This window comes from Myotis nattereri (genome assembly GCF_964212035.1).
Source record: "Myotis nattereri genome assembly, chromosome: 18".
NCBI lineage: Eukaryota > Metazoa > Chordata > Mammalia > Chiroptera > Vespertilionidae > Myotis > Myotis nattereri.
Window position 1 is genome coordinate 15651378 of NC_138093.1, and position 26879 is coordinate 15678256.

General features: G+C 51.0%; 2 protein-coding genes across 4 annotated transcripts; both read right to left on the bottom strand.

Annotated features, from left to right (window-relative positions):
• Nucleotides 1–1361: 1361 nt before the first annotated feature.
• Nucleotides 1362–9429, bottom strand: SSR2 (signal sequence receptor subunit 2). 3 transcript variants are annotated; one of them, XM_081112288.1, is made up of 6 exons: nt 9164–9429; nt 8283–8437; nt 7500–7598; nt 6087–6195; nt 2973–3050; nt 1362–1891 (listed from the first exon to the last, which is right to left on the bottom strand). In XM_081112288.1, the coding sequence occupies exons 2-6, from the start codon at nt 8435–8437 to the stop codon at nt 1781–1783; spliced, it is 552 nt and encodes a 183-aa protein (XP_080968414.1). In that variant the 5' UTR covers nt 9164–9429; the 3' UTR covers nt 1362–1780. The 3 variants fall into 3 exon arrangements, with proteins under 3 accessions (XP_080968414.1, XP_080968413.1, XP_080968415.1); XM_081112287.1 differs by having other exon boundaries at nt 9119–9188; XM_081112289.1 differs by lacking the exon at nt 9164–9429 and adding an exon at nt 9063–9112.
• Nucleotides 9430–11791: 2362 nt separating this feature from the next.
• UBQLN4 (ubiquilin 4) lies at nt 11792–26690 on the bottom strand. The gene is made up of 11 exons (XM_081112241.1): nt 26533–26690; nt 24935–25086; nt 23628–23845; nt 22891–23153; nt 21645–21803; nt 17477–17702; nt 16276–16415; nt 15706–15789; nt 15438–15553; nt 15072–15252; nt 11792–13554 (listed from the first exon to the last, which is right to left on the bottom strand). Exons 1-11 carry the CDS (start codon nt 26638–26640, stop codon nt 13402–13404), a joined length of 1800 nt encoding a protein of 599 aa, XP_080968367.1. The 5' UTR covers nt 26641–26690; the 3' UTR covers nt 11792–13401.
• Between the last annotated feature and the right edge of the window lie 189 nt (nt 26691–26879).

Sequence of the window (26879 nt, forward strand, 5' to 3'; positions counted from 1 at the left end):
GCTTCATGGACCAGCTCCCCTTCCTCCTCAGCCCCAGCTCTGACCATTGTTTCCTCCCCGTTCTCCCCAGCAAGCCCCAGGGCTCCACCAGGACCCCTGGCAACAGCGTGGTGGGGTCCCCTCCTTGCCCTCTCACCTGGCCGGTCCCGGTCCCGGGGTGTCCGAGCCACAGCCCCTGGAGGAGGGACGTGAGCTGGTGGAGGGCCACTCCATTTGGAGCCTCGCGTTGCCTCCACGTCCTCTTCATCCTTCCTGGGGCCCAGAGGCTCCGCTGCTGGGCAGAGGAAAGGTTAAACCGGTTGGGCAGCACGCCGGGCCCCCCCCCCCCCATCCCCAACAGAGTCTAAACTGGGAGACTCGTGGCAGGAACAAAGCGGGTGTTTGTTGGGCTGCTCCCCTGCCTGGGAGGCTGTTCTCGGACCACGGCATTCCTGGGCTGGACAGAGTCAGCTCGGAGTGGCTTCTCCCCACCGCCTTTCCACAGGCCGTGCTTAGGGACAGCTCAGGGCATCCCGGTGCTGCCCCCGGGCCAGAGCTCAGAGCAGAGGCATAATTCAAGCTCAAGAAAAGCTGGTTCTTAAACAGAGGGAGGACTAGAACCAGGTGTAAGAGAGCTTTTCAGGAAGTCAGGAAGAAACCCTGGCCAGTTTTCTCCGTGGTCAGAGTGTCAGCCTGGGGACCAAAGGATCTTGGGCTCGATTCCTGGTCAGGGCTTGTGCAGGAGACAACCAACCGATGTGTCTCTCTCACATGGATGTTTCTCCACGCCCCCTCCCCCCTTCTCTCTAGAAATCAATGGGGGAAAATATCCTCGTGTGAGGATTACAAAAACAAGTCAGTATAGGAGACCAGAATGTCTTCCCGGCGTGAGAACGGCTTCCCCACCCCTCCTTGAGCTAAGAGGAGCGAACAGTCAAGACCGGTTCTGGGGCCGAAACCGGTTTGGCTCAGTGGATAGAGCGTCGGCCTGCGGACCGAAAGGTCCCAGGTTCGATTCCGGTCAAGGGCATGTACCTTGGTTGCGGGCGCATCCCTGGTGGGGAGTGTGCAGGAGGCAGCTGGTCGATGTTTCTCTCTCATCGATGTTTCTAATTCTCTATCTCTCTCCCTTCCTCTCTGTAAAAACTCAATAAAATATATTTAAAAAAAAAAAAAAAAAAAAGACCGGTTCTGGGGAATATGTGGTGCCTGGTGAGAGCAGAGGGAAATCAGAGAGGCAGCAGGCGCTCAAAAGCAGACAGACAGTATCTCCATGGGAACAGGACCCACACCCCCACAGCAAGGAGGCAGGACTCGGCTCACCTGCCCAGGAGCCCCAACAACCTGCACTCACTCAGCTGATGAGAAAACGGGCAAGTCAGTGTGGCATTTGTTTTTATTAGAAAACCCATTTGATAAGCACTTCCCTAACCCGGAGCAGGAGCTGGGCAGCCTCCGAGAGTCCCACAGCTTCCACTGTATCTTCTCTCCCCTTCGGAGAGGGGAGCGCAGATGGGGGCGGTGTCATGCCGTCTCCAAAGGCCCCCTCCTGCACTGGAGAGCTCATACGCCAGCAAAACACCCCAGGGCACCTCTAGGCTCGGGCCTTCTTGTCTGTATGGCTTCAAGAGGGAAGCGAGGAGGCTCTCGTAGTCCTCGGCCCAGTCCTTCCCTCGGGATGAGAGCAGGGCAGGGCCCAGGAGAAGGTGGCCGAGGGCTAAGGGAGGAGACTGCATCTGAGATCCCTCTGGAGTCTGGAAAGCACCTGCATTTCTTGGGATGGGAGGGCTGTGCAAGCCCCTCAGTTCTTCTTGGTCTTGGGCGTGTCGTATTTCCTCTTGCTGGAGTACCACAGCAGCAGGGGGACCCCGATGGAGGGGAGAGTCATGACCCCGAAGGCTGCCCAGTCCAGCTGTGGAAGACAAGGCCTTGCTTAGACGAGGGAGGAGGGCACAGGAGAGGACCAGGAAGGAGGGGGCCAATGAGAAAGGGAGCAGCCCCGCCCACATTTTAAGCAGAACCTTGAAGGGAAGGTGGGAAGGCTCCTCTGACCACTCCTGCGGGAGAATGGCTCTCTGAAGACCAATCCATCTTTCTCGCTGTGAAGCCAAAGCCTCACCTGACCCCACCCAGATGGGAAGAAAAGCTTTTCTCTTCCAGACCATCTGTGAGGAGGGAGATGGCCAAGTATCGCCCTGACAGTCAAGCCTCCTGTGATCTAACCCCACTGTCTCCAGCCCCTCCCCCATTCCTCCGCCTCATCTGCCCTCCAGCCTCCTAGACTACTCGCCATCCCTGGGTGGCACCTCGCTCTTTCTCACTGAGCTGCTCCTCTCCCTACGATGCCCATCCTTGCCAACCTCCTCCTCCAGAAACCCGCCCTGACTCAGACCAGGCTCCATGTTCCTGCTGCATGCTCCGCCCGCACCTTGTATACGATCTCCATCAGAGCTTCTCCCCTCGGTGACTTGTTCTGAGTCCCTAGGAGCCCCTAAGATCTTTATGAAAAGGGCTATGTCTTGGTCACCATTGTTTCCCAAAGCAAAGCACTGAACCGAACACATAATTAGGAACCTCATAATTATTCACTGAATGAATGGTTGAGTACGTGAATTTCCTCATTCAGAACTTTAGGCAAATCTTCAAAAAATTCTCTTAGACTAGACCACAGCTAAGTTCCCGCTTCACCTTCCCATGCTCTACAACTCTTCGAATCTAAGCAGATATTCTTTTTAAATCTCAAAATAGACTCAGGACTCCAAGATGGGGTTCTACTCAAGGATGAGGAAAGAAAAAGGGCAGTTTTTTGGTTCTGATAACTGTGATCTCATTACTAAAAATCTCTAATTATAGTTAAATCAGGATATCTGATGGCTGTATCAGACACCAAAAAAACAGATACGGCAAAAACCAACCAACTAAACAAATCTAAGGAGGCTAAGAGGTCCCAGAACCCAAGGTGGTCTCATCCCAGACAACACTGTGAGGCTTACAAAGTGAGGTGAGAATCTCCTATCAAACTCCCGCTGAGCCAGGATTCCTCCCTGTCCAGGTGCACTGGTAAAGCCAACCTGAAAAGAAAAGCAGGACATAAGGCAAGCCCCACACTGTCTCACCTGAGAAAGGGCAGTCCCAACCAACCTAGTTCTAAGCGTTATTCTTTTTTAAAAATTCTTTATTAGTTAAGGTATTACAAATGTGTCCTCATCCCCCTCATTACCCCCCCCCCCCCACTCATGCTCTCATCCCCCTGTTGTCCATGTCCATTGCTGTGGCTTATATGCGTGCATACAAGTCCTTTGGTTGATCTCTTCCCGTACCCCCTCCCTCCCCTACTTTCCCTCTGGGGATTAATAGTCTGATCGCTGTTTCTCTGTCTTTGGATCTGTCCCTGTTCATCAGTCTATGTTGTTCTCTATATTCCACAAATGAGTGAGATCATGTGGTATTTATCTTTCTCTGACTGGCTTATAAAAACAGTGGTTAGATGCCACGAAGTAGGTGGCAATGCCTTAACCGTATGCATGTTGTTAGGCCCGACAGCCAATTCCATCCTTGTCAAGGGGAGTGCTAACCTTCTCTCCTTTCATGCAACATGCTTTTTTTTTTTTTTTTTTTAATTGACTTGAGAGAGAGAAACATCGGCTTGTTGTTCCATTCATTTATGCATTCATTGGTTGATTCTTGTATGTGCCCTGACAGGGGATCGAACCCACAACCTTGGTGTATCAGGACGCTGCTCTAACCAACTGAGCTACTCAGTCAGGGCCTAAGTGTTAGATTCTTAGAGCTTCAAGAGGAAGAAGAGCTTTTGAACTAGAGAGAGTTGGATGATCCTTACTGTGTTGTAAAGGGGAGTAAATTAGGAGCCAGGAGACCTGAGAAACACAGGATGAGCATTTACTAAACAAGTAGGCCAGGGATGCAGCTGAAATTCAAACCAAATCCTTCTACCTTAGACTCAGACTTAGGAAAGAGTGGCTCACCCCCACTGGCCCCGCTGCAGGGCCAAGCGTGTGATGGAATGACTGGCACTTGCCACTCATTTCCTCATTCCTCCCGTGGAAATACTCCTCTGTACCGAGTGCCGCGAGGCCCCAATGAAATGAGAAAGATTCTGGACAGTACAAAGCCCTGCCCAAAAGCACATAACTAGGGGGGCTGAGTCTGGCCCACATTCCTGTCTTGGGGAGCAGGCCAAGACTTTGCAGCACACTGCAAACAACTTCGTTCTAAAGTGGCAGCTGAGCCTTTGGTTTTTTGTCTTTTAACCCATTAGACACCATGTGGAACCAGAGTCCTAAAAGTTGGTTCTTTCTTTCTTTTTATTTTTTTGAGGAGCTGCCAAACTGTTTTCGCAACGCGGCAGCAGCATTTTATGTCCTCACCAGCCGTGTTTTAGCATTCTGTTTTTTCACATCTTTGCCAACACGTTACTGTCTTCATTTTTTGTTACAGCCATCACAGTGTGTGTGAGGCAGTATCTTATTATGTCTTTTTGCTGTTGTTTTTAATCCTCACCCACGGACATGTAGAGAGAGGGAGGAAGAAGAGAGAGGCACAGAGAGAGACAGAGAAACATCAATCAGTTGCCTTCTGCATGCTCCCTGAGAGGGGATCAAAATCACCACCCAGGTATGTGCCCTTTCCAGGAATCGAACCGGCAACCTTTTGGTGTACAGGAAGCTCAAACAACTGAGCCACCCTGCCAGGCTATTTTAAATATTTTTTCAATTACAGTTTACATTCAATATTATTTTATATTAGTTTCAGGTGTACAGCATAGTGGTTAGACAGTCATCTACTTTACAAAGCGTTCCCCCTGGTATTTCAGTGCCCGCCTGGCACCACAGCTAGTTATTACAATATCACTGACTGTATTCCCTGTGCTGTGCTTTACACCCCAGCACTACTTCTAAAGCTGATTCTGAAAGTAGAAATGACACAAGATGCAGAAATGTAACAGGGATTACAGAAATATGGCTCCACGTGGTTTATAAAAAAAGAAAATTCAGAATGTGCATTTAACGAGAATTTTGGATGTTGTTTAGTTCTATGGTTGACGTTATTCAAAGTCCTCTCCCTACTGTGTACTTGCTACGTAGCCAACAGCCCATCATATGGTCCCGTCAGAGGCCTTTATGAGTTCATGACCTAAGGTTCCTGAGGGCTGGGGCAGCATCTTAATCTTCTTGGTATCCCCCAGGGTCCAGCACATTGCAGGGGCTCAATAAACGTCTATTGACCTTTACATCAATCAGTCAAAGATTACTGACTACTATTTCTATTAAATATGGGAAACAGAGAGAAATCTAAGACAAAGTCCCTGGCTTCAAGGGGTGTGTATTAAATTGGGAGTGAGGGTGGGGGGAAGACCTACACATAAAGAAAGAGAACTACTGAAGACAATAAATAATTAAATGTTCAAGTGCCCGCAACATAAGAGCGACAGACGTTCAGTTGCCTCGGTGAATGATTATTGAAAGAAGGAGTGGGAAAGGGCAATGGGAATTGTGAAAGCAGACGCCTCGCAGCTCAGAGCTGGGTCTCGAGAAGGCGTCGGATAACGAAGTGGAGGAGAGAGAGTACGTCAAACAGAGGCAAGGCAAAGTGGGAATGCAGCACTGGGGGGAGCCTGGCCGAACTGGGATGGAGGGTCTTTGTGGGTCGAGTGGAGAGAAAGCAGGACAGGCAGAGAGCAGCTGGACTACTGGAGGGTATGCGATGAGAGGCAGAAAAGCTTGACTTTGATGGAATGAGCAGGAGCATCCAAAGCAAGGGAAAGACATGGGAACAATGAAGATGGGGAATGATCTGACAGCGGCATAGATGAATTGGAAAGGCGAAGACAGCAATGAACGGGGCAATATTTGACACATTCCAGATAAAAAGCCAAGCAGAAGGAATGAAGAGGAAGGGAATGCTACAGTACTCCCCTCCCATCCATTTCAATTGCTTTATTCTGGAACTTTATAATCTGAAACATATTTCCTAAGGGCAATATCCCACGTTTCTGGTCTTTCTTATCTTTCTCAGAATGTAGTGGCTACCTTGACAATTTTCTGCAAGAGTTTTCAAAGGCAGATCTGAGCGTTTGGGCAACTCACCACCACGGGCCCATCCTCCTGGGCCAGGTAAGTAATAGTTGCTGAAGTGAAGTTGAAATAACCGGCCTTGAGAGGGCGCAGGACAACAGTATGGGAGACATTGCTAGCACTGGCCCAAGAGTTAAGGAAGGGAAAAGATGAAGCTAAAGTTGTAACAACCTTTCAAGTTGTGGACTAAATGCACCATTTACAAAAGAAGTTGCCAATACATGTGGTGATTGCATATTTGCAATCCTCTGCAAGAATAATAAACATACACTTTTTTGTAAGCCTAAAGTATATTATAATATACCTTTTTTTTTTTAATCCTCACCCGAGGACATTTTTCCATTGATTTTTAGAGAGAGTGGAAGAGAGAGGGAAAGACAGAGAGAAATATCTCTCGATTGGTTGCCTCCTGCACTAGCCCTGACCAGGGCCTGGGCCCAGGAAAAGCCTGCAACGGAGGTACATGCCCTTGACTGGAATCGAACCTGGGGCCCTTCAGTCCGCAGGCCAAAGCTCTATCCACTAAGCCAAACCAGGTAGGGCAATATGATGCCTTTTTAGTCAAGTTTTAAATCTATGATGTACTTAGTATTGAAGTTTTTAAAGTAAACTTTCTTTTTTTTTTTAAACATATTTTATTGATTTTTTTACAGAGAGGAAGGGAGAGGGATAGAGAGTTAGAAACATTGATGAGAGAGAAACATCGATCAGCTGCCTCCTGCACACTCCCCACTAGGGTTTGTGCCTGCAACCAAGGGACATGCCCTTGACCGGAATCGAACCTGGGACCCTTCAGTCTGCAGGCCGATGCTCTATCCACTGAGCCAAACCGGTTAGGGCTAAAGTAAACTTTCAAGCAATATATGTTATGGATGAAAAATTAGTCACTTAAGCTCACAGAAAATCTTTCATTGACTATAACTGAAGGAAGTTCTTGAAAATGCAAAATAAAAACAAACAAAAACCACAAAGAGTACACTAACTCTCATCAGAAAATCTAAACCTACTTTAACTCACATGGGGAAAAAAATCTAATTCAAAACACTCAGGAAACAACTGGTAGATCAGAATAAGAGACTCACTGACTAAGGAGAGTCTTTGAAAGATCCCCCAGGTTAGCATCCAGTTGAATTTCTTTTAAAGGCGCCCTCCTCTGCTGGGCCACAAACATCTCTACTGGTAAGTGTCAACGTCTTCCCAACAGAGCATGTCGTAGGGCTTATAACCTAAACGTCAGAACCGCAGGGGCATCCAAAGCACACGAACACAGCTGCCACCAGTATCTCCTGCCCCAGCTCACCCAGAGAGATGACAGAAGAACGGCCATGCACACCTGGGCCGTTCGAAGGGACCCCGCTGCTTTCTTTGGTGGCAACGTCCCCCACCCCCACCGCCAGCCTTCATCACCCAGTGTCAAGAGGATACGGGGCAATCCGGTCCCATTTGACGTTGAGCATTCCGGAGACAATGCCGAAGTCTTCTGGAGGGAAGGAATCATCAGATAATTCCACATCTAATGCAGCACTAGAAAACAGAGGCAACAAAAAAAGGTTTGCAAGTCATGGATATGAAAATGAAAGCCATCAGCAATCAAATCCGCCCGCTTGTCCTGAACATTCACAACTACAAAAGACACATGTGACTCACATCCACAGTAACTTGGGTTTGTTGCACCGAAGAATCCAGGGTAAGGACTGGATTCTATGCCTCAGAGGCACCAAAATATCAAGTATCTAGTAGAAGAAATGGGCCCAAACCCATTCTTGTCTCAATTTCTCAGTGTGTGTTGTTGGGAGGATGAAGGGGGAGAGGAGCAAAGACGCATATGGAAGATCAAATTAGAGGGAACAAAATTTAGAAAGGCAACAAAAATGTGTACAGGCTAATGAAACAAAGGAAGCTGCAACTTTAAACGCTGAGGTAAGACGGAATCACACATTTTACGCCTTCTCATTTTCCTCTCCCTGTTTCACAATTCCTGCTTCTCTCACACTCTAAAACTCTCCCAACTCAAAAAAAGTGGGAGATGGTTTCTTATAGCCTCGGCAAGAATGTCCTCCTCCTCCTCCATTAGGTCCAGCAGTGCATTCGTCCGCTCCTATCTGTTGCTGGAGGTCTCCCAACGGGAAATCACTGCTGGTGCTGTCCCAGCTGGGAAATCCAAGAAGCCTGAGAGGCGCCTAGCCTGCGGCCCCGGGGCCTCCTTACCTGGAGCCCACGTTGTAGATGTTGTACTGTAAGGTCAGGTCTCTCCCCTCCACCGCATATCTGTTCAGCAGTGATTTGGAGGCCAAAAGCCTGGCTCCTTCCTCTGCTTGTGTGACAGCAAGTAGAGCCAACACTAGCAATGCCAGCAGCCTCATCTGTGGGAAAGAGGCGAAGCGAGCAGTCCATGCAAGCACGGAAAATCACCAACAGCTTCCCCACAGTCCTTCCTGAAAACCCAGGGAAGCTCTTGGATGTTCCGGAAGCAGCAGCCCCTGCCACAGAGCAGCCTCGGAGCCGCTGGGACGGCCTGTTCGCGCCTCTCCTGCCATCGCGGCCCTGCCAGCCCTCGGATCATCGGCCTAAGCACCAGCATACCCACCACCCTCTTTCTGCCGGGGACCGAGGTGCTCCCCAGCTGATAGGGTCTTCTGAGATGACAGCATGTGGCTACAAGAGGGCTTTTCTTGGGGTGCCCGATCTCAGCCCTGCAGCACCCCCAGCTTTCCCTGACACAGGAGTCCCCCATGGCTGCTGCCTTCCAGAACGTGGCCCTCTCCTCCATCGCCCAGCTCCACTGAGACCCCACCGCGCGCTCGCGGGGTCCTCCCACACAGCCTGCATCCCACCCTCCATCCTTCCCCCGGGATCCCATTCTCCTCGCCCCCACATCCTTTTGTGGTTCCCTCATGGGCTCAGGCTACTCTGCCCCCTTCTCGCCTCTCCCCAAGATTGAACGCCCTTCCGCGGCGCGCCCTCTCTCCTGCCCCTCCCCCAGCTGACCCTCCGCCGCTAAGTGAGCCGCGGACATGAGACTCCCCCTCCTGCTCGGGACTCACCGTGCACCCCAAAGAAACCTTTAGGGGGAGGGGAGGAACCAGTACCGGAAAAGAGCGTCAGCATCCGAAAGACCGGAAGTAAGCTTTGACAGGAAACCCCGGTGCTCCGCCCGATGCCTTCTGGGAGTTGTAGTTCTTGGACAAGCCCCACCTTTCCCTTTGTAGTGCTCGCGGACCTCGGAGACACGAGGCACTTGGCTATGCGTTCTCCTTGCTTTTATTATTCTGCCGCTTTCAATGGCTTTTCAAGCTGGTTTGCCTTTACCGTATGTGGCCAGCACCTGATCAGCTGCTTTGCGGAATTGGCATACCTAGAGATTTTGATCATATATTTAGAATGGCGAGTGTACTGTCGAACCAGGAATTAGAGAAAAGCTATTCCTCTCAGGGTTACTAGAATTCTGATTCTAGGCAGGACACTTAGTCACCCCCTACATCCAGTAAGTAACCAAGCCCTGAGCTTTATTTCGAATTCCTTTGAGGTGCTAACTCCATGTACCAGTCTGACTCCTGTGCTGTTGTGTCACATACTTAAATTTTCTTTCTATAGATTTTAAACGCCACGATACATTGTCATTTTTGTTTTAGAGTCAATGTTTGTTTATTTTGTTAATCCTTACCCCAGGACATTTTCCCGTTAATTTTTAGAAAGTGGGAGGGTGGAAGAGACAGAAACACAGATGGGAGACACATCCATTGGTTAATTGGTTGCCTCCTCCATGCACCCCCGCCGAATAGGGATCCAGCCAAGGTACATGAGCTTGACTGAAATCGAACCCATGACCCTTCAGTCTGCAGGATGGCTCTATCCACTGAGCCAAACTGGCTAGGGCATGCTATGTCCATTTTTATAGTTTCATGTCTCTGCTGAAATTTCTAAGCTTGGCTTTTATCTTTTTGTTTTCACTTGTATAATTTCAATATGTGGAATTGCCATGGGTCTGTTTATTGTCTGTCATTTCTATTTGGTCTCATTTATATTGCCTTATCTCTTCAACTGCTTAATTTTTATTGTGGTTGATGTTATATTTGAAAAATTATTTATTATAATAGTTTTGAGGTCTAGGTTGATGTTACGTTCCTCTGCTTGATCCTACCAAGCATCTGGATATGATAGCAATCTGGGATCATCTTATTCCTAAATTTGAGGCTTAAGAATTTCTGGACCACCCAGAATGATGGGAGGCTAGGCTGCTGAATATGAGGAATGGCTTACTTCTGATCCACCTCTTGGGGTCCTAGTTCAAATGCTGGATCTTTACCAGCATCCCTATCTTTAGCTCTCCCCAGATTCTAACTTTTTGTCTCCCTATCCTTCAAGGCCCTCAAATCCTCTCAGGAACTTTTCCCCAAGTGGCAAAACTCCCAGGACAAAAGTAGTCTTTAGGCCATTTTTCCTCTCTAGATTCCCAGCCATCTTATTGGCCCTTTGATGCTTTTTAGATTCTTTAAACATATATTGCATCTGACTGTAAAAATTTCTAGTGAGGCCCTGGCCAGGTAACTCAGTTGGTTAGACCATCCTCCTGATACACCAAGGTTGCAAGATTGAACTTGCAAGTTCAATCTTGCAACCAATAAATGCATAACTAAGTGGAACAACAAATTAATGTTTCTCTCACTCGCTAAAATCAATAAAAAAATTTAACTATTTTCTGGTGAGAATGTTGGTCTAAATTAACAGGGGTCCTCAAACTACGGCCCACGGGCCACATGTGGCCCACCGAAAACATTTATCCGGCCCGCCGGGTGTGTTTGCTGCCGCTGTGTGCATAGGAATTTGTTCATAGTTTTTTTTTAAACTATAGTCCGGCCCTCCAACGGTCTGAGGGACAGTGAACTGGCCCCCTGTTTAAAAAGTTTGAGGACCTCTGGAAAATATCCAGACTACCATAATCAGAAGTGGAACCTCCCAGCATGATTTATTCATATATCACAGAACTCCAGGCCATAACCTCACTACACAAGATAAAAGTTCACACAATTAGCGGTAGAGCCAGGTCTAGTCTAGATCAAGACTAAGAACTACTAAATTCCACCTGCATAAGATCTGGATGCAAGGGTTTTTTGGTGTTTTGGTGTTTTTTTTACCTTTTTACCTGAGGTAAGGAGAGAGCAGTCTTGCCAAAAGATCAGTTAGAAGTATACATTCCTCCCTCTGGCTGGTTTGTCTCAATGGATAGAGCATCGGCCTGCGGACTGAAGGGTCCCAGGTTCGATTCCGGTCAAGGGCACATACCCGGGTTGTGGGCTTGATCCCCAGTAGGAGGCATGCAGGAAGCAGGCCATCAATGATTCTCATCATTGATATTTCTATCCCTCTCTCCCTTCCTCTCTGAAACCAATAAAAATATATTTTTAAAAAAGTATACATTCTTCTCCCAGACTGACTAATGGGGGTGGGGGTGGGGGGTAGGATGAGGAATCTGGTATTTTATGGTCTGGGGATGGGGAATGGAAGAATGCAACCTTTCTCATTCCTAAACCATGGGTTATAGATATCCCACGACCAGTTATCCCTTAACTTTCAGTGTTTCTTAACATCTGTGTTAAGTGAACCAAACTTCAAATTCCTCTAGATCCACTTTATAAAAACCCTCTAAGACCAAGAAGTTGTCTTCAGCTAGCCTCCACCCCCCCCCCCGCCCCCCGAAAACAAACACCAAGACACACTCACAACAAAGACCACGCCATTTATTTACAAAGGCCAGTGTGGGAGCTGAGGGAAGGATGGAGAGGAGCCACGCAGACATCCTCTCTGGAGTGCTTGAGGCCCTTTCCCACTGGGAGAAAATCCTGTTTCTCATGCCTCCATATTCTCAGCCATGGGCCCGCCAAGCAGCTGGGCTAAGTAGCAGAGAGCGGAGGTGATATGAGCCTCCTTTGTGCTCCAGTATAGTCACGTCCAACTCCAGATCACAGGCAGCATTGCCAGCCTCTCCTTTCCTGTCTCAAATAGAACTTTCTGGCCTGGAGGGAAACAGTGAAGAACTCAAAGGGCAAGGGCCAGGGGCTCTAGATGGAAAGACCCTTCTACCATCCCCTGAAGCAATCAGGAGAGGGGTGTAAGGGTGTTGGTCACAGTTCTGGTAGAAGGCGTATCCACACTACCCTTGGGTTACCCAGCATCCAGAGGCCCAAGGGACCTAGCTCCCTGGGCTGTACATATTCCTGCCCTAGACTAGCCCTTCTGCCTATTTCTCTGGTGGGGGGAGCTCTGAACCAGAAATCAGCAAAGAATCCATTTCTACTGAACCCATATGCACCCCACCACCACACACCCACTGCTGAGCCAGACCCCAACCCACTTCATGTCTTTTAAGGGGGGCTCAGATCACTGGTACCTGGGGACACAGACAGGTCCTGTGTTCATGGAAATGTGTGTGTGTACATAAGCACGTGTGTTTGAGGAAATGGAGCTAATATGGCCCCTTGTGAGCCATCTCCCTTAGCGTCATTGAGCCCCTTTCAGCTCAGGCTACATTAGCATCTCCAAGTCTCCTCTGCCACGCCTGAACCAGGACTCTCCTGCCTAATAGAGCAATTAGTGCTTCCACTTCCTAACTGTCAATTCAACTTCCAAGCCTTTTCCTCAGGCTGTTTTGCCCATTCCCTTCCTCCAAAAATCTCAGGCCCTTCTCCTGAGAAGGCCCAGTCTCTGTTGGGCTGGTCCAGGGCTGGTTAATTCCTTGTTCAGACACAGTCCTATCTCCTCCTTCAGACAGGAAGAACAGGCATCTTCCTCCCCCTGGAAGTCCCAACAGACCCCATTAAAAAGCACTTCAGGGGCGAGGAGGAAAATCTCAGCCTGCTTCACCTGCCCCTCCTTCCAAGGATAGAGTTCTAGCACTGGTTAGCTGGGGGTGAGAGGGATGGGGAAAGAAAGAAGAGAGTTACCAAAAGTAAACATGAGACCAGCAAAACCCTAGAGGTACAGGTAAAAGACCATGTTCCAATAACCAGAGAGTTGGTTCCTCCTTCAACTCTGTGCTGCCACTGAGAAGTGTGAAGATTGCAAAGGCGGTTGTGGGCCAATCAACAAAACTGTGAAGACCGTCAAATAGTTCTGCTCAAGCAGGAGCAGGAGAGAAGATTCTGTAAGAAGTAGAAGTAGAACCAAAGTTCTCAGGCAGAGCTACAGGGTTGGGGTCCACGCCTCTAAAGCCACCCTGTGTCTGAAGAGGACAGGAAGAAGACAGGATGACAAGCGGCAGAGGGAAGGAGCTGACAGGAACCAGAGGTGGCATCCAGGGAAGGGAGAAGCAGGAGGCACGGCCACAGGCTTAGGAGAGCTGAGAGCCCAGCAGTCTCTCAATGGCCGCATTGATGTCCCCTCCTGTGGCAATCAGGGCCTGCAGGTTAGCCTCCCGGTTGATGAAGCCCATGGCGTTGAGCTGATCTAGCTGCTGCTGGAATCTCACTTCTGGCGTCTGCACCTACAGGGGACAGGCCTTGTGAAGCAGACACAGGACCAACTTCAGAAGCTGGGGGTTTATAACGAAGAGAAGACAACCTGTAGGTCTTCTCGAACCTCCTCAGAGTCAATCAATGGAGCAGGGTGGTGAGCTGCAAACAACTGTGTGATAATGAGGTGGAGGTGTCTTTCTTAAAATTTCAAAGTAGCAGACAGGCTTCGGTCAGCTTATATGCCTAACTACTTCCCATCAACAGTCTGGAGATGTTAACAGGTACTCCAAACGCCAGATGCGCGGTGGTGGATAAGATGTGTACGAAACACCACCTCTAAACCCCTCCTAGTCATCCTCACACATACAGTCACAGTAAAGGCCAGAGAATGGCTCCAGGAAGGAAAGAATCTGTTTAATTTTAACCAATCCACAAACATAGCTATTTACAAAAGAGGAGGCTTTTCCTATGTGACACTCCTATAAACATCTCCTGGAAGTGTTTTCCCAAGGGATGTTTAGGAAGCACTACCTAGACCATGAACAGAAGACCCAGAGCTGGAAGAAGCCCAGCAATCACAGGCCACCTAGCTGCTGCACAAAAGCCCTGTCCAGTGCTCCATGCCACCCACAGGGTTTAAGTGGGGCTCAACCTTGGCGATCACTGGTTCAGCTTTTGCAGAGCTGGGCATACCTACATTTCTACTGACAGGCTTTCCCCAGATGAGTTACAAAGGCCAGAGAAAGGTTACGGTTTCCCCGAGGTCATCCTCACTCCCTCAAACCCCTAGCCTTCACTTAGTACCCCAGGGCTTTAGCTACCTCACCTCCCATAATCCTCTTCTCAGGTCTCAGAGATGGAGGCTGCTTTAATTATCAAAAGAATCCCATGGCCCTAGCCGGTGTGGCTCAGTGGATAGAGCGTCAGCCTGAGGACTGAAAGGTCCCCGGTTTCGATTCCGATCAAGGGCACATGCCCAGTACGGGATGTGCAGGAGGCAGCCGATCAATGATTCTCTCTCATCATTGAAGTTTCTATCTCTCTCTCCCTCTCCCTTCCTCTCTGAAATCAATAAAAAGAAAAAAAAAGAATCCCATGATATGAGTGGAAGTGGTAAAACACAGTAGTTACGGTGTAAATCCTGGAGCCAGCATGCCTCGGTTTGAGTCTTAGCTCCATTACTTACTGGCTTTCGACTGAGCAAGCCCCTTCATCTCTCTGGGCTTCAGTTTTCGCCTTTTGTAACTCAGGAACTATAATAATAGCTCCCTCACAAGGCTATTGTGAGAAATAAATTAAATGAGGCACTTAGAACAGTGCCGAGCACATGGTAAGTGCTATTACTATTCTCATCTCCGTTTTACAGCTGTGGAAACTGAACTGAGGGAAGATCAGTAACTTGCCCAAGGCTGGAAAGTGGCAGACTAGGGTGTAAAGCCAGGGCTGGCTGCCTGCAAAGCCTGCTCTGCTCTCTCCATTCTACTGCGACCCCTGACACCACCGGGATGGAGTGGCAGTTCCAGCACCCACCCCGCTGCCCGTGTACCTGTGAGTTTCCACTTCCTGCCAAAAGCTGGATCATCTGCTGCATGAGCTGCTGCTGGGCACTGGAAGCCCCTGTGGGAGAAGTGGCTGGTGGGGCTGGTGAGGAGGTGGGGGCCTCAGGTGCAGGCCCGGCGCTGCTTGCTGAGGGTGTGAGGGTCCGGGACATCCCAAAGGAGCCAAGGCTGCAGACAGGAGAGACCAAAAGCTGGGAGATGGCCTCTGAGAAAGGGATGGGAACATGAGATCCGGAAGGAAAGCAATTGGAGGAAACAGGAAAACCGACACAATGGCTGCTCGGAGTGGCAGAGGGAGGGGGTGAGGGGAGAAGTCGCCAGAACCTTGCTGCCCACCTGCCTCCTACCCTCACCTGGGTATCAGCCCGGGGGCCTCAGTCTGCAAGGTCTGCAATCCCTGCTGGATCTGCAGCAGCGCCTGCATGGCGCGGGGATTGGTAAGGATGGAGAGTGACTCTGGGTTCTGCATCTGGTGGGAAATGAGCAAGAAAGGCAATGGGAGGTGGCAGGAGACAGGAAGCAGCCTAAACCCTGAGTCCAGGGCCGAGCTCTGCCCCGTCCCTGCAGTTCCACCCCGTGGGCTTCAGGGTCCACCCCCTGCCCTCTAGGCTCCTCACTGACCTGCTGCAGGAAGACAGGGAGCTGCAGGCGGAGCTGCTCCTGAAGCTGGGGGTTTCCCGCGAAGAGTGGCACGTTCACCATCATCTGCCAGGGTCAAGGGAGTAGGGGGAGGCCTGGGCCTACCCACCCTCAGAATTCCCCCACAGCCTCAGTCTCCCTCGGCACCCCTACCACTGCAGGAAATCTGGCCAGCTTTTCCAAGGATCCCAAAGTATTCTGAAGGCCTAAGTGGGACAGCGAAGAGGAAATAGAACTATACTCCGGGCAGTGATGACATCAGGAGCCAGGCTGCTCAGCCCTGGGTCTGATAATGACCGAGGACACAGTGCCTACGATGTGCCATGCCAAGCTCAAAGCACTTTATATGCATCAACTCATTTACTCCTCACAAACCTATGAGGAACTATTGTTACCAGTTTACAGCTGAGGAAACTGGGAGGTTAAATTACTTGCTTAACTTACACAGCGAGGAAGTGCTGATGCTTGAGATACAAACCCAGGCAGTCTGGCTCCTGAGTGTTTTGACCACAAGTAACTGCCCCCAGTGCACCACCCGGAACAGTTACATACCTGAGCGGCAAAGTCCGGGTTCTGGGCAAGCGTCTGCATCATGCTGCGCATGTAGGGGGCGGAGATCACGTTCTGCATCAGCTGGGGGTTCTCTGAGATCTGCTGGAGCAGGGCCTGCATTTCCGGGCTGTTGAACATCCCTAAGGCAAGGAGGAAAAACAAATCACACAGGAGAGAGGGGGTCCAGATGGAAACCAGATGCCACATCAACCAACCTTACTTCAGACACTGAGCGGCTACAAAACTCAGAAAGGCAGCGGGACAATGGGCACCTAGGTCCTGGGCGTGGTCCAGGATCTGCTGACTCCTGCTGGGGCCCGGCCCCTTTCCCATCCACTCTGCTCAGGACAAGACAAGCCAGTTGGAAACTGGGTCTGATTCATGCCCTGTTCCTCTCACAAGCTCAGAGAATGTCAGAGTTGGAAAGGATTTGACTAAAGATCACGTAGACCAATGGTTTCCAAACTTGTCTTAGCAGCAGAGACTCTTTCCTCAAACCAAATCTCATGCAGAAACCCAGCATGGTCGGGGCTGGAGCAGGAGGCCTGGAGTCTCTCCCCTTTGGTCCTTTCCCATCCTGAAGATGGCCCAGACTTCCCAGAATTCAGGAGCGGACTTTTAAAACCATGAGTCAGGTTCAAGTCCCTTGTTTTATAAATAAGGGAACTGAAGCAGATAGAGGGGAGGGGACTTTCCCAATAAAGATATCCCCCAGGGAACAGAGAAATCAGGGCATCTACCAAAGACATCCTCTGGGTCGTAAGTACAGCCAGAGTCCAGATAAGTGGGGCACCCCCACGGTCGTGCAGTCACAACCTGCACATGGTAGCTCTGTACTCCCCCCACCCCACCCCCGCATCTGCCTGTCCCCAGGTCTGCCCTGGTTCCTCTCCACACCCTCATCCCCAGTCTGACCCATTTATGCTGGACAGTACCACTTGTGCTGAAACAGCTTAGAAGGTGGGGCTGGCTTATTGGTGAGCCATTACTTAGGTCACTCCCAATGGTATCAGGGCCTGGTTGGAACCAACCCTCACTCTCTGAGGGGTGGAGCCACTGCCTCAGGCTGCAGAGCCCCCTCTGTGGCTTCCATAGTCTCACCTCTGTCTTCAATATTCTGAAACAGTATGAACCCCATTCAGTCCTGGGCCAGAGGAAGTGCCCTGGAGACCCACTGTGCTCCTTCCACCCTAGGACATACCTGACCCCAGGCTAGCCGCATTGATCCCAAAGGGGTTCGAGACTGTCGGGTGCACCTGGCTGGTCCCCGATCCTCCGGTGCCCTCCCCACCGGACCCGGGGGCCTGGGAGGTGGGGGGCGAGGGGCTCCAGGGGTTAGGGAGGGGCTCTCGATTCTCAGTCCGCAGAGGCTGGGAAGATGAGCTGTCGGAGTTCCCGGCCAGGGAAGAGAAGGGATTGTTGCCAAACTGGGAGGAGGGAAAGGGTTCGGGTTAAGGACTGAAACAAAGCAGGGACAAGGGCTACACCCCTTCTCTCCTCTCACCTAGTAGCCTCCCCTTCCCAGGAAAGGGAGAGAGAACTGAGACCTGAGGAATCCTCAGCTCAATTTTTAGCCCCACCATGGGCAGCTCCACCCCTATCCTGCAGGCGGAGCTGGCTGATGCTAATGACTGGATAACTGAACCCCTCAGATAACTGGAAACTTCCCCACTCTCCTGGTGGCTCTTAATATTCGGTCTCTAGCCTCCTCCGTGTTCCACAGTACTCTACACACACTCCCAGGGTGCAGCGAGATCGTCTTCCTCAGCTCCTCAGGCACAGACATTGGACTCACCTTCACACCCTGCTCCTGGCACTCAGAGGTGCTCAATAAGTAAGTGCTGGCTTTCCCTTCAATGCTGATTTGCCTCCAGCTGCCCCTTTTCCGACCACCTTGGCCCAATACTAACTCCCCAGAGCCTCCTCCCTCACTGCCTGGGTCCCCTATGTGGGCTCCGTCCCTCCAGGCACACCACCGTGGAGCACATCTCTAGGCCTCCAATCTCCTCCCCCCACGCCCAGCCTACCTCCTCAGACCAGATGCTTCATCCCCTTCAGCACCAGGCTCCCACCAACTCACTCAGGATTATCTCAGGGTCTGGACCATCCTATGGTGCTGCCTGAACCTCCGCCCCCTGTCCAAGGGGTGTGCTTGCTGGGGAAGTCCCAGCCCCATTTCCCGGGCTCAGCCTCTGTCCTGAGTTCCTAGGCCGCCCTGACCTAAGCAGGTCTCTGAGCAGCCTCAGCCCGCCCCACCGTGCAGCTTGCAGTTTCACATCCAGTCACTTTTTCTGTTTATTCAAAGTGGGTCATGGGACCACGGCTGACCAAGGACTCAGCTGCTCTGAGCGGTGGTTCTCTCCCCTCACCAGATGCCTGTTCAGATAATGGGGCTTGCAGGCCAGAGTTCGTGCACCAGGTTCCAGGCTCTGTCCCTGTTTCAGATTTCCTGTCCTGGTGACTTGACTAGCACCCAACTTTGGAGCCCGGTTTTGTTCTTCCTGGTATACCCTAAGGACTAAATCTCTCTTCCTAAACGCCCTAGAGTGAGATCAGCTGCCATTTATTGTAATGTTTACAATATCCCTCCAATATGTCAGTTCTCAAAGTGTGGTCCTAGGACCCCTGAAAGGTTCAAAACTATTTTTATTATTCTCAGATGTTATTTGCATTTCTCACTTTCATTCTCTCATGAGGACTGAGTGGAGTTTTCCAAGGACTACATACATAACATGTGACACTGCAGTGGACTGAATGCAGAAGCAGATCTGACAATCCAGCTGCTTCGTAGCCAGACATTAAAGCAGTGGTTCTCAACCTTGGCTGCACATTAGAATCGCCTGGAAATCTTTTTAAAATCCTGGTTTCTGGGCCTCATCCTCCGGAAATTCTGTTTCTTTGTTATGGGGTAGGGCCACAACATTAGTAACAAAGAAACAGAATTTCCGGAGGATGCGGCCCAGAAATCAGGATTTTAAACAGATTCCCAGGCGATTCTAATGTGCAGCCAAGGTTGAGAACCACTGCATTAAAGAGATCTGTAAAAATGCAAAACAACACCCTGGCCAGATAGCACAGTTGGTTAGAGTGTCGTCCCAATATGCCAACGTTGCAGGTTTGATCCCTGGTCAGGGCAAATACAGGAATCAACAACAACAAAAAACACCGTGTTGTAAAAAAAACCAAAACAACAAAAAACATAAACAGGGTCACTCTTTCCTCTAAAGTTCTGATTTGGAAAATAAAGTTTTTTCAAAAGAATATGCTATTTATGTTAATGTAATGAATTTATTGTTATTTTAAAGTGAATTAATAAACATTTAAAAATTTCTTAGTTTTAATTTTACATACAGTGAATATCAGATCTAACCCATGAAAACAAACGCTTTTGAGGATCCTCAATAATTTTTAAGAGTATAAAGGGATCCTGAGACCAAAATGATTGAGAACTTCTGCTGTAATATATTGCTTCCATTTTGGAAATGAGGAAGCTAAGGCTTAAATAAGACAATGTGGTAGCACTGCAGAGACAGACAGACAGACAGACCAGTGGGACTGAGCAGAGCCAGAAGGACATACACTCCTTTGTGGAGACTTGGTGTAGGACAGAGGCAGCAGGAACGAGGAATCTGCTGGATACCATGGGCCACTCGGACATGGTGCTTGTTCCTTTCCACAAGGAAAAAATCGCGTGATAGCCTCCCTCCCAAATGAGCAGTGGTTGTGGGAGGGTGTTCCGTTTGTGGAAACCCATCAAGCTGTACACTTCCGTGCACCTTTCTGTCACTGATTATCCTTCAATAAACTTTTAAAAAATGTTTAAAAAGCACCCTAGCTGGTTTGGCTCAATGGATAGAGTGTCAGCCTGCGGACTGAAGGGTCCCAAGTTCGATTCCGGTCAAGGGCACATGCCTGGGTTGTGGGCTTGATCCCCAGTAGGGGGCATGCAGGAGGCAACCAATCAATGATTCTCTCTCATCACTGATGTTTCTATCTCTCTCTCCCTCTCCCTTCCTCTGAAATCAATAAAAATATATTTAAAAAATGTTTAAAAAGCAAGTTAAAAATTATATGAACAACATGATACTACTTCTAGAAGGTTGAAAAATATGCAAAACAAAACTATAGATTACTTATGGATACATATATAGGTAATCAAAGAATCAAAATGACAAACACCAACCTCTGGGTAGTACTTAGCTCTAGAGAAGGAAAGAAAACCATAGAGAAGGCTGCTATTCTATCTGTAATGTCTTATTTGCAAATATTAAATATGTACAGGAAAATATTCAAAATATTAACAACATTCATTAACTTGGGGTAAGAAAAGAAGTGGTTGGAGAAGAAAATAGGATCCCTTTTGCATAACTTATTGAGCTTGTATTCCTTTCCATGCTTTTTAAATGCCCTTTTGTTTATTTTGTGTACCTTTTGAATTTTGAAACATGTAAATGTGTAATGTATTTGATGTAAATAAAACTTAAAAAAAAAAAAAGAACCAAAAGAGGCACTGGAACTATATATGGCAACATCTTAGGGCAACATGGATACGACAGAATGCTCTATTTTTATCTATATTTGTTGTACATTTGGAAAGAATTCATAAAGCATTTTTAAAGTGCAAAAGTGTATATTCCCAGTCTGGCCAGTGTGGCTCAGGGGTTGAGCATCAATCTATGAACCAGGTTACAGTTGGGTTCCTGGAGGGCATGTGCCCAGGTTGTGGGTTGTGGGCTCAATCCCCAGTAGAGGGCATGCAGGAGTCAGTTGATCAATGATTCCCTTCATTAATGTTTCTACCTTTCTCTCCCTCTCCCTTCCTCTCTAAAATCAATTTAAAAAAATTTTTTTTTAAGTTTGAAAGTGCATACTCCCAGAAGCTGATTCCAGAGATTGAGTCATTTAGTAGCACAAAGGTGGGGACCCGGAATCTCATCACTAACAAGCTCTCCAGGTGATTCTACCACAGGTGATCTAGGGACCACACTTGAGACAGTTAAAAACTATACGAACAGCACGATACCACTTCTAGAAGGCTGTATCCCTTCTGTTTGACCCCAGGCCTGACCCACAACTTTTGAGCCCCTGGTGCCAGAAGTTTTTCAGAACAACATCAAATCCCTGGGCTCTATGCCTCACCCACTTCCCTGGGAAACTCTGCTACATTCTGCCCTAGTGCCTCAGTCCCACGCCAAGTTGGACCATCCCTGACTATGCATTATGGGAACCATTTCCAAGCCAAGGCCCACCCTCAGGGGTGGAGGGTGGGACTAGAAAGAGGAGCAGACAGCACCCCAGGCTCTCCTGGGTCTGGAGGTCGGGAATCTCTGGCCAGACCACCCACCTAACGCCCCAGCCCCTGGCCCCACCTGTTCCCGGGCAGCACTGAACATGGGCTCCTGGATGTCAGTGTACATGCGGCGGAGGGCGTTATACCCTCCGGGGATGCTCTCCAGGTTGCTGAGGGCCCGGTCCTGGTTCCGCATCATCTCCTGCATCATGGCTGGATTTCGAGCAAGCTCCATCGTCTGGTGGGGAAGGCAGAGAGACAGAATGGGCCCTAGAACCAGGGAGCCCCAAGCCTGCCAAGGGTGGGCCTGAGGAGGAGGCCTGCATCAGGACCAGGGTCCAGGGTCTGCCTACTGCGGTAGAGAACAGGGTTGACTAGACTTCCTTCCTTCCTGTCATTTTGGTTCCAACCATCTTCCCTGTGGACATTCTAGTTGGCTCTTTCAGGGGAGCACAATGATCACAGAAGTGATCACAGCAGCAGCTTCCCTCCTTCAGGTCAGGGGGCCCACAGGGGTGTCAGGGTCAGGGAGCACGAGGATATTGAGTAAGAATGGACATGAGGAAGGGGAGGAGGCAGAAACAAAAACTAACATCTCTTGAGCACCTACTACCTACAGGCGTTGGACTAATTTACAGAATTCAAGTCATTTAATCCCCACAATAATGGTCCCAAGTAGGTATCTCTGTCCCTAGTTCGCAGAAGAAAAAATAGGCTCAGAGACTCACTGCCTGGGGACACACAGCCAGTTAGTGGTGGAGCCAGCTGTCAAGGCCAGGTCAGTCTGTCTGGCCAACACCAGCTCTGCCCCCTGGTAAATGGTATGTTGAGGAGGGAAAGGATTCAAGCTGGGGCCATGCTACCAACACCCTTTAACTCCCATCCCCAGATCTTTGGCCCTGGCCATTCTCAATGCTCCCCGAATACCTTCCTGTCTTTTACTCCCAGGCCTTTGCACTTGCTGTCCATTGGTCCTTCTTCTGGGTCATGCTTCCTCCCTTGGACCTCAGCTTGGGTGACATTTCCTCTAGGAGGCCTCCTTGGAGCCCGAGTAGAGAGTCAAGACCTACGCTGTGCCCCTGGGGGACCCTGTGACTATCCGTGTGATAGTACTGATCACACTGTATTATCATCGTCTGCTCACTTGTCCCATTTTTCTTTAAGACCAGGAGTTCCTGAAAAGCTAGGCCTGTGTCTTTTTATCACTGGACCCCGAGTGTACAAAACACGGCTGCTGAACAAATGAATGAACAAATCAAGGTAGGACAAGGTGGGGAGAGAAAGGCTGGGCAGGCACACCCCCACCCCACCTCTCTCACACCCACCTGCCTCATGAGCTCAGGGTTGTTGAGCATGTGGCTGATCTCAGGGTTCCGCTCCATCAGCTGCTGCATCTGGGGGTTGGCCATGATCATGTGGCGCATCAGGTCAGGGTTGGACATCATGTCCTGGACCAGGGGGTTCTCCATGATCTGCGAGAGCATCTCAGGATTGGACATCAGTTGCCTCTGCATCTGTTGCTGCAGCTCCATGAAGTTGGCGGAGCCCAGACCCAGGCTGCCCAGGCCGAGGATGCCCCCAAAGCCAGCTGCGGGGAGGAGGCAGAATCACAGTCTGCTGTAGGAGCCCTTCCTCCACCTGGTCAGAGCCACTGAGCTCAGGTCTCCAGGGTGGGCCCCCGCTGCTTCGCACAGCTCCCTTTCCCAGGCGTTCCCACAGCCCCAGCCCTGAACCTGCTAGACTGAGCCCGCTCTGGTGGCAGAGGCTGGGAGCTGGGCACAGTCCTGAGCACAGAGAGGGCACCCCCTGATGGCCTGTTGAATGAGTAAATCAATATTCCCCGCTGGCTACTGTTGGACCCACTTTTGTCCCTACCTATAATGTCTTCACCCCCGGTTCCCCATATCCCAGCCCCATTTCCCCCCACTCTAACCTTTGCCCATGCTCCCCTTAACTGGAAAGTCCTATGTCCAGGGTCCTCTATCCCCATCAGTTCATGAGTGAGGACCATGTTTCTCCCTTCTCTCGGCTCTCCCCCAACCCCCAGTGCCTAAGGGCTTACAGAGTATGGATGTGGTAGCATTGGGGGGGCCCTCCCCAGCCCCTGGGGAGGGACCCCCCCCACTGCTCCTCCGGCTTCCACTGCCAGCATCCGACGTGGCACTGCCAGAGGTGGAGGGCTGGGCAGGGGTGGCAGGTGAAGCAGGCGTGGTGGAGGGCGCTGAGGCAGGCTCTGGAGTAGAGGGGGAAGCAGCAGTGGCAGCAGCTGGATCTTGAGCCCTGAGGACAGAGGAAGAAAATCTTAGTTTACGTGAACACAGAAGAGGGAAGACAACTGCCTCGGTGTTTGGTGTGCAGCTACTGCCCCAACCCAGGCTGCATCCTAAGCAACACTAAAGCTGGGGTGGGGTGATGCTAGCTAGCGGGTAGTCAGTCAGATAGGGAAGGAGGAGCTAGGATCAGCTGTCTCCAGGGCATTCTGGGAGATGTAAGTCAGGATCCGTTCCCCTGCAGGGGAGCCCATAAGCCTGCCTGGCAACCCAACCCATTCAAGAGTCACTCTCCTGGTCTTGGTATAGGATCAGTGATGGCGAACCTATGACACGCGTGCCAGAGGTGACACACGAACTCATTTTTTGGGTTGATTTTTCTTTGTTAAATGGCATTTAAATATATAAAATAAATATCAAAAATATAAATCTTTGTTTTACTATGGTTGCAAATATCAAAAAATTTCTATATGTGACACGGCACCAGAGTTAAGTTAGGGTTTTTCAAAATGCTGACACGCCGAGCTCAAAGGCTTCACCATCACTGGATAGGTCCTCTAGGCACAGACCCTCTAGGCCAGCGGTTCTCAACCTGTGGGTCGCGACCCCTTTGGCGGTCGAACAACCCTTTCACAGGGGTCGCCTAAGACCATCCTGCATATCAGATATTTACACTACGATTCATAACAGTAGCAACATTACAGTTATGAAGTAGCAACGAAAATAATTTTATGGTTGGGTCACAACATGAGGAACTGTATTTTTTTTTATTTTATTGATTTTTTACAGAGAGGAAGGGAGAGAGATACAGAGTTAGAAACATTGATGAGAGAGAAACATCGATCAGCTGCCTCCTGCACATCTCCCACTGGGGATGTGCCCGCAACCCAGGTACATGCCCCCGACCGGAATCGAACCCGGGACCCTTCAGTCCGCAGGCCGACCCTCTATCCACTGAGCCAAACCGGTTTCGCCGAGGAACTGTACTTAAAGGGCCAGAAGGTTGAGAACCACTGGTCTAGGCAGGGTGGGCGAGAGAGTATCAGACAGGGGAAAGTGGTCCGGTCACAAGCTGGACCCGCTCCTCTCCTGAACTTACTTCTGCGGGGTCTTGATGACCAGATGGACGGTAAGCCCATCCTTGATTCCATGCTGGTTCAGTGTGTCCCCATCCTTGAGGATCTTGCCTGCGAAGATCAGGACCAGCTGATCCTGCTGAGCCTTAAACCTCCGCGAGATTTCCTCTTTGAACTGTGATCAAGAGGCAGAGATCACTGCAAAGGTTGCCGGGACTCCATCCGCCAGGGACGCTTCAAGTGCCTCAGCACACTTCTGCTCCCACCGCCAGCGGCGGGAAGTCCCGTCTGCAATCATGACTCCCACCCTCCAGCTGCAATGAGCAGCTCCTTTCTTCTTAACCAAGGAGATGGGCCAGAGAGAGGCTCCTCTCTCAACTCTCCCAACCCAGGACACCCTCGCTGCTACCTGCCCCTCCCTCCTCAGTCCCTCTGCCCAGTTCCCCGGGAGGGAACCCCGGGTCTCAGCTCCTTCCACAGCCTCGGACGCAGGCCCTGTGTCCCTCAGCCCTCTCTTCTCATGACCCCAAGTTTCTATCCCCCCTTTCTTCCCAGCATGCTTGTAACAACGACACACATGGATCCCAGTTCTTTGTAATGGGACCTAACTATTCATGAGTTAAGAGCAAGTCCTAGGAGATACACATTGATTATTATTTCCATTTTAAAGATGAGAGGGAAGAGGGTCAGAATGGATAGGAAACTGGCCAGTGCAGAACGGACTGTCTTCACACCAAAGCCCAGGCTCTTAACCAGAACATGCCTCTCGATTGGAGCTGATTTCAAGTCCAGCGTTGCAGGGGGAAATATTTAAATTCTGGGATGTAGTTATTTTATAAGGCTGGGGGGGGGGGGCAGTGATGATACTAAAGGCTGGCTTGGGAAGCTAAGACTCCCAAATCTATCACCAGCACCCAGATCATGCACTCTAAACAGTGCGCTTGCTAAGCACCGGAGCTTCCAGACCCTCCTTCCACCCGCAGGCCTGTGCTCAGCCCCGCCCACGTGAGATTCTGGAGGGCCACGGGGAGGTGGCGGCCACGGGCAGCGTTCCCTGTTCAACACGACTTTACCGCACACCCGCTGCACATGGCGTGAATCCCGGGGGGGCTGAGACCCAGGCATGACCGCCAGGATTTGAAACGGCGAGAAGGACCGGGGCGGAGGGGGATCCCACCCCCGCCGCCCGGCGCGGAGCACGCGGAGCCTTCCCGTGGGCGCACAGGGGCGCCCCCCGCCGGCTCTCGGGGCTCAGCACCCCGCCCGGCCCCCACGCAGCCTCGACGCCTCGAACCCCGACCAGGCACCGGGGCGCACGCTCCCCCGAAAGGCTTCCCCCTTCCTTCCCTGCGCCAGGTGCCCGCACCCCGCTCTCCACCACGCCCCCAGCCCAGGCCGCCAGGCGAGCCCCGGCCTCCCCGCCCCAGCGCGCGCCGCGCTCCCCCGATCGCCCTCGCAGGACGCCCCCCGCCCGCCCGCCGCTCCTTCTCTCCCGCCGCTCCGAGTGCCCGCGGGGCCCCCGCCTCCTCTCCCGGGCCCTCCCGACCGCCCGGCCGTCCAGAGCCACCCCCCCTCCGCGTGGACCCCTCCCCCCGCCCCACCCCCACCCCGCCCCCACTACCTCCTTGACTGAGGCTCGATCGCTGATCACAATTTCCTCCTTGTCCTTGGGGGTCTTGACGGTGACCCGAATGGGGGGCCTCGTCTCGGCCCCGCTCGGCTCCGCCATGCCGCCGCCGCCACCCGGCCGCCCGCCAGCACGCCCGGCTCCTCCTCCTCCTCCCCGCCCGCCCCGCTGACCTGGCTCGGCTCGGGCGCCTCCAACACTCCCCTCCCCTCCCCTCCCCTCCCCTCCCTTTCCTCCCCAAGGCCTCGCCACCCCCTTCGGGCCGCCGCAGCCACAGCGCCCCGGGCGGACTGGGAGGACCGCTGCAGCGGAGCCCGCCCAGGGCTGAGCCCGGGGTCCCG

What these genes read in the sequence shown, in the direction of transcription:
- UBQLN4 (XM_081112241.1), bottom strand. Translation starts at nt 26,640, where the DNA reads ATGGCGGAGCCGAGCGGGGCCGAGACGAGGCCCCCCATTCGGGTCACC. An exon ending in ATCGAGCCTCAGTCAAGGAG is followed by an intron (nt 25,087 to 26,532) that starts GTAGTGGGGGCG and finishes TCTTGATCACAG; the next exon opens with TTCAAAGAGGAAATCTCGCG. An exon ending in TGCTACCACATCCATACTCT is followed by an intron (nt 23,154 to 23,627) that starts GTAAGCCCTTAG and finishes TCCTCCCCGCAG; the next exon opens with CTGGCTTTGGGGGCATCCTC.
- SSR2 (XM_081112288.1), bottom strand. Translation starts at nt 8,437, where the DNA reads ATGAGGCTGCTGGCATTGCTAGTGTTGGCTCTACTTGCTGTCACACAA. An exon ending in ATCTACAACGTGGGCTCCAG is followed by an intron (nt 7,599 to 8,282) that starts GTAAGGAGGCCC and finishes TCTGTTTTCTAG; the next exon opens with TGCTGCATTAGATGTGGAAT. An exon ending in AAATGGGACCGGATTGCCCC is followed by an intron (nt 6,196 to 7,499) that starts GTATCCTCTTGA and finishes CTCTTGGGCCAG; the next exon opens with TGCTAGCAATGTCTCCCATA.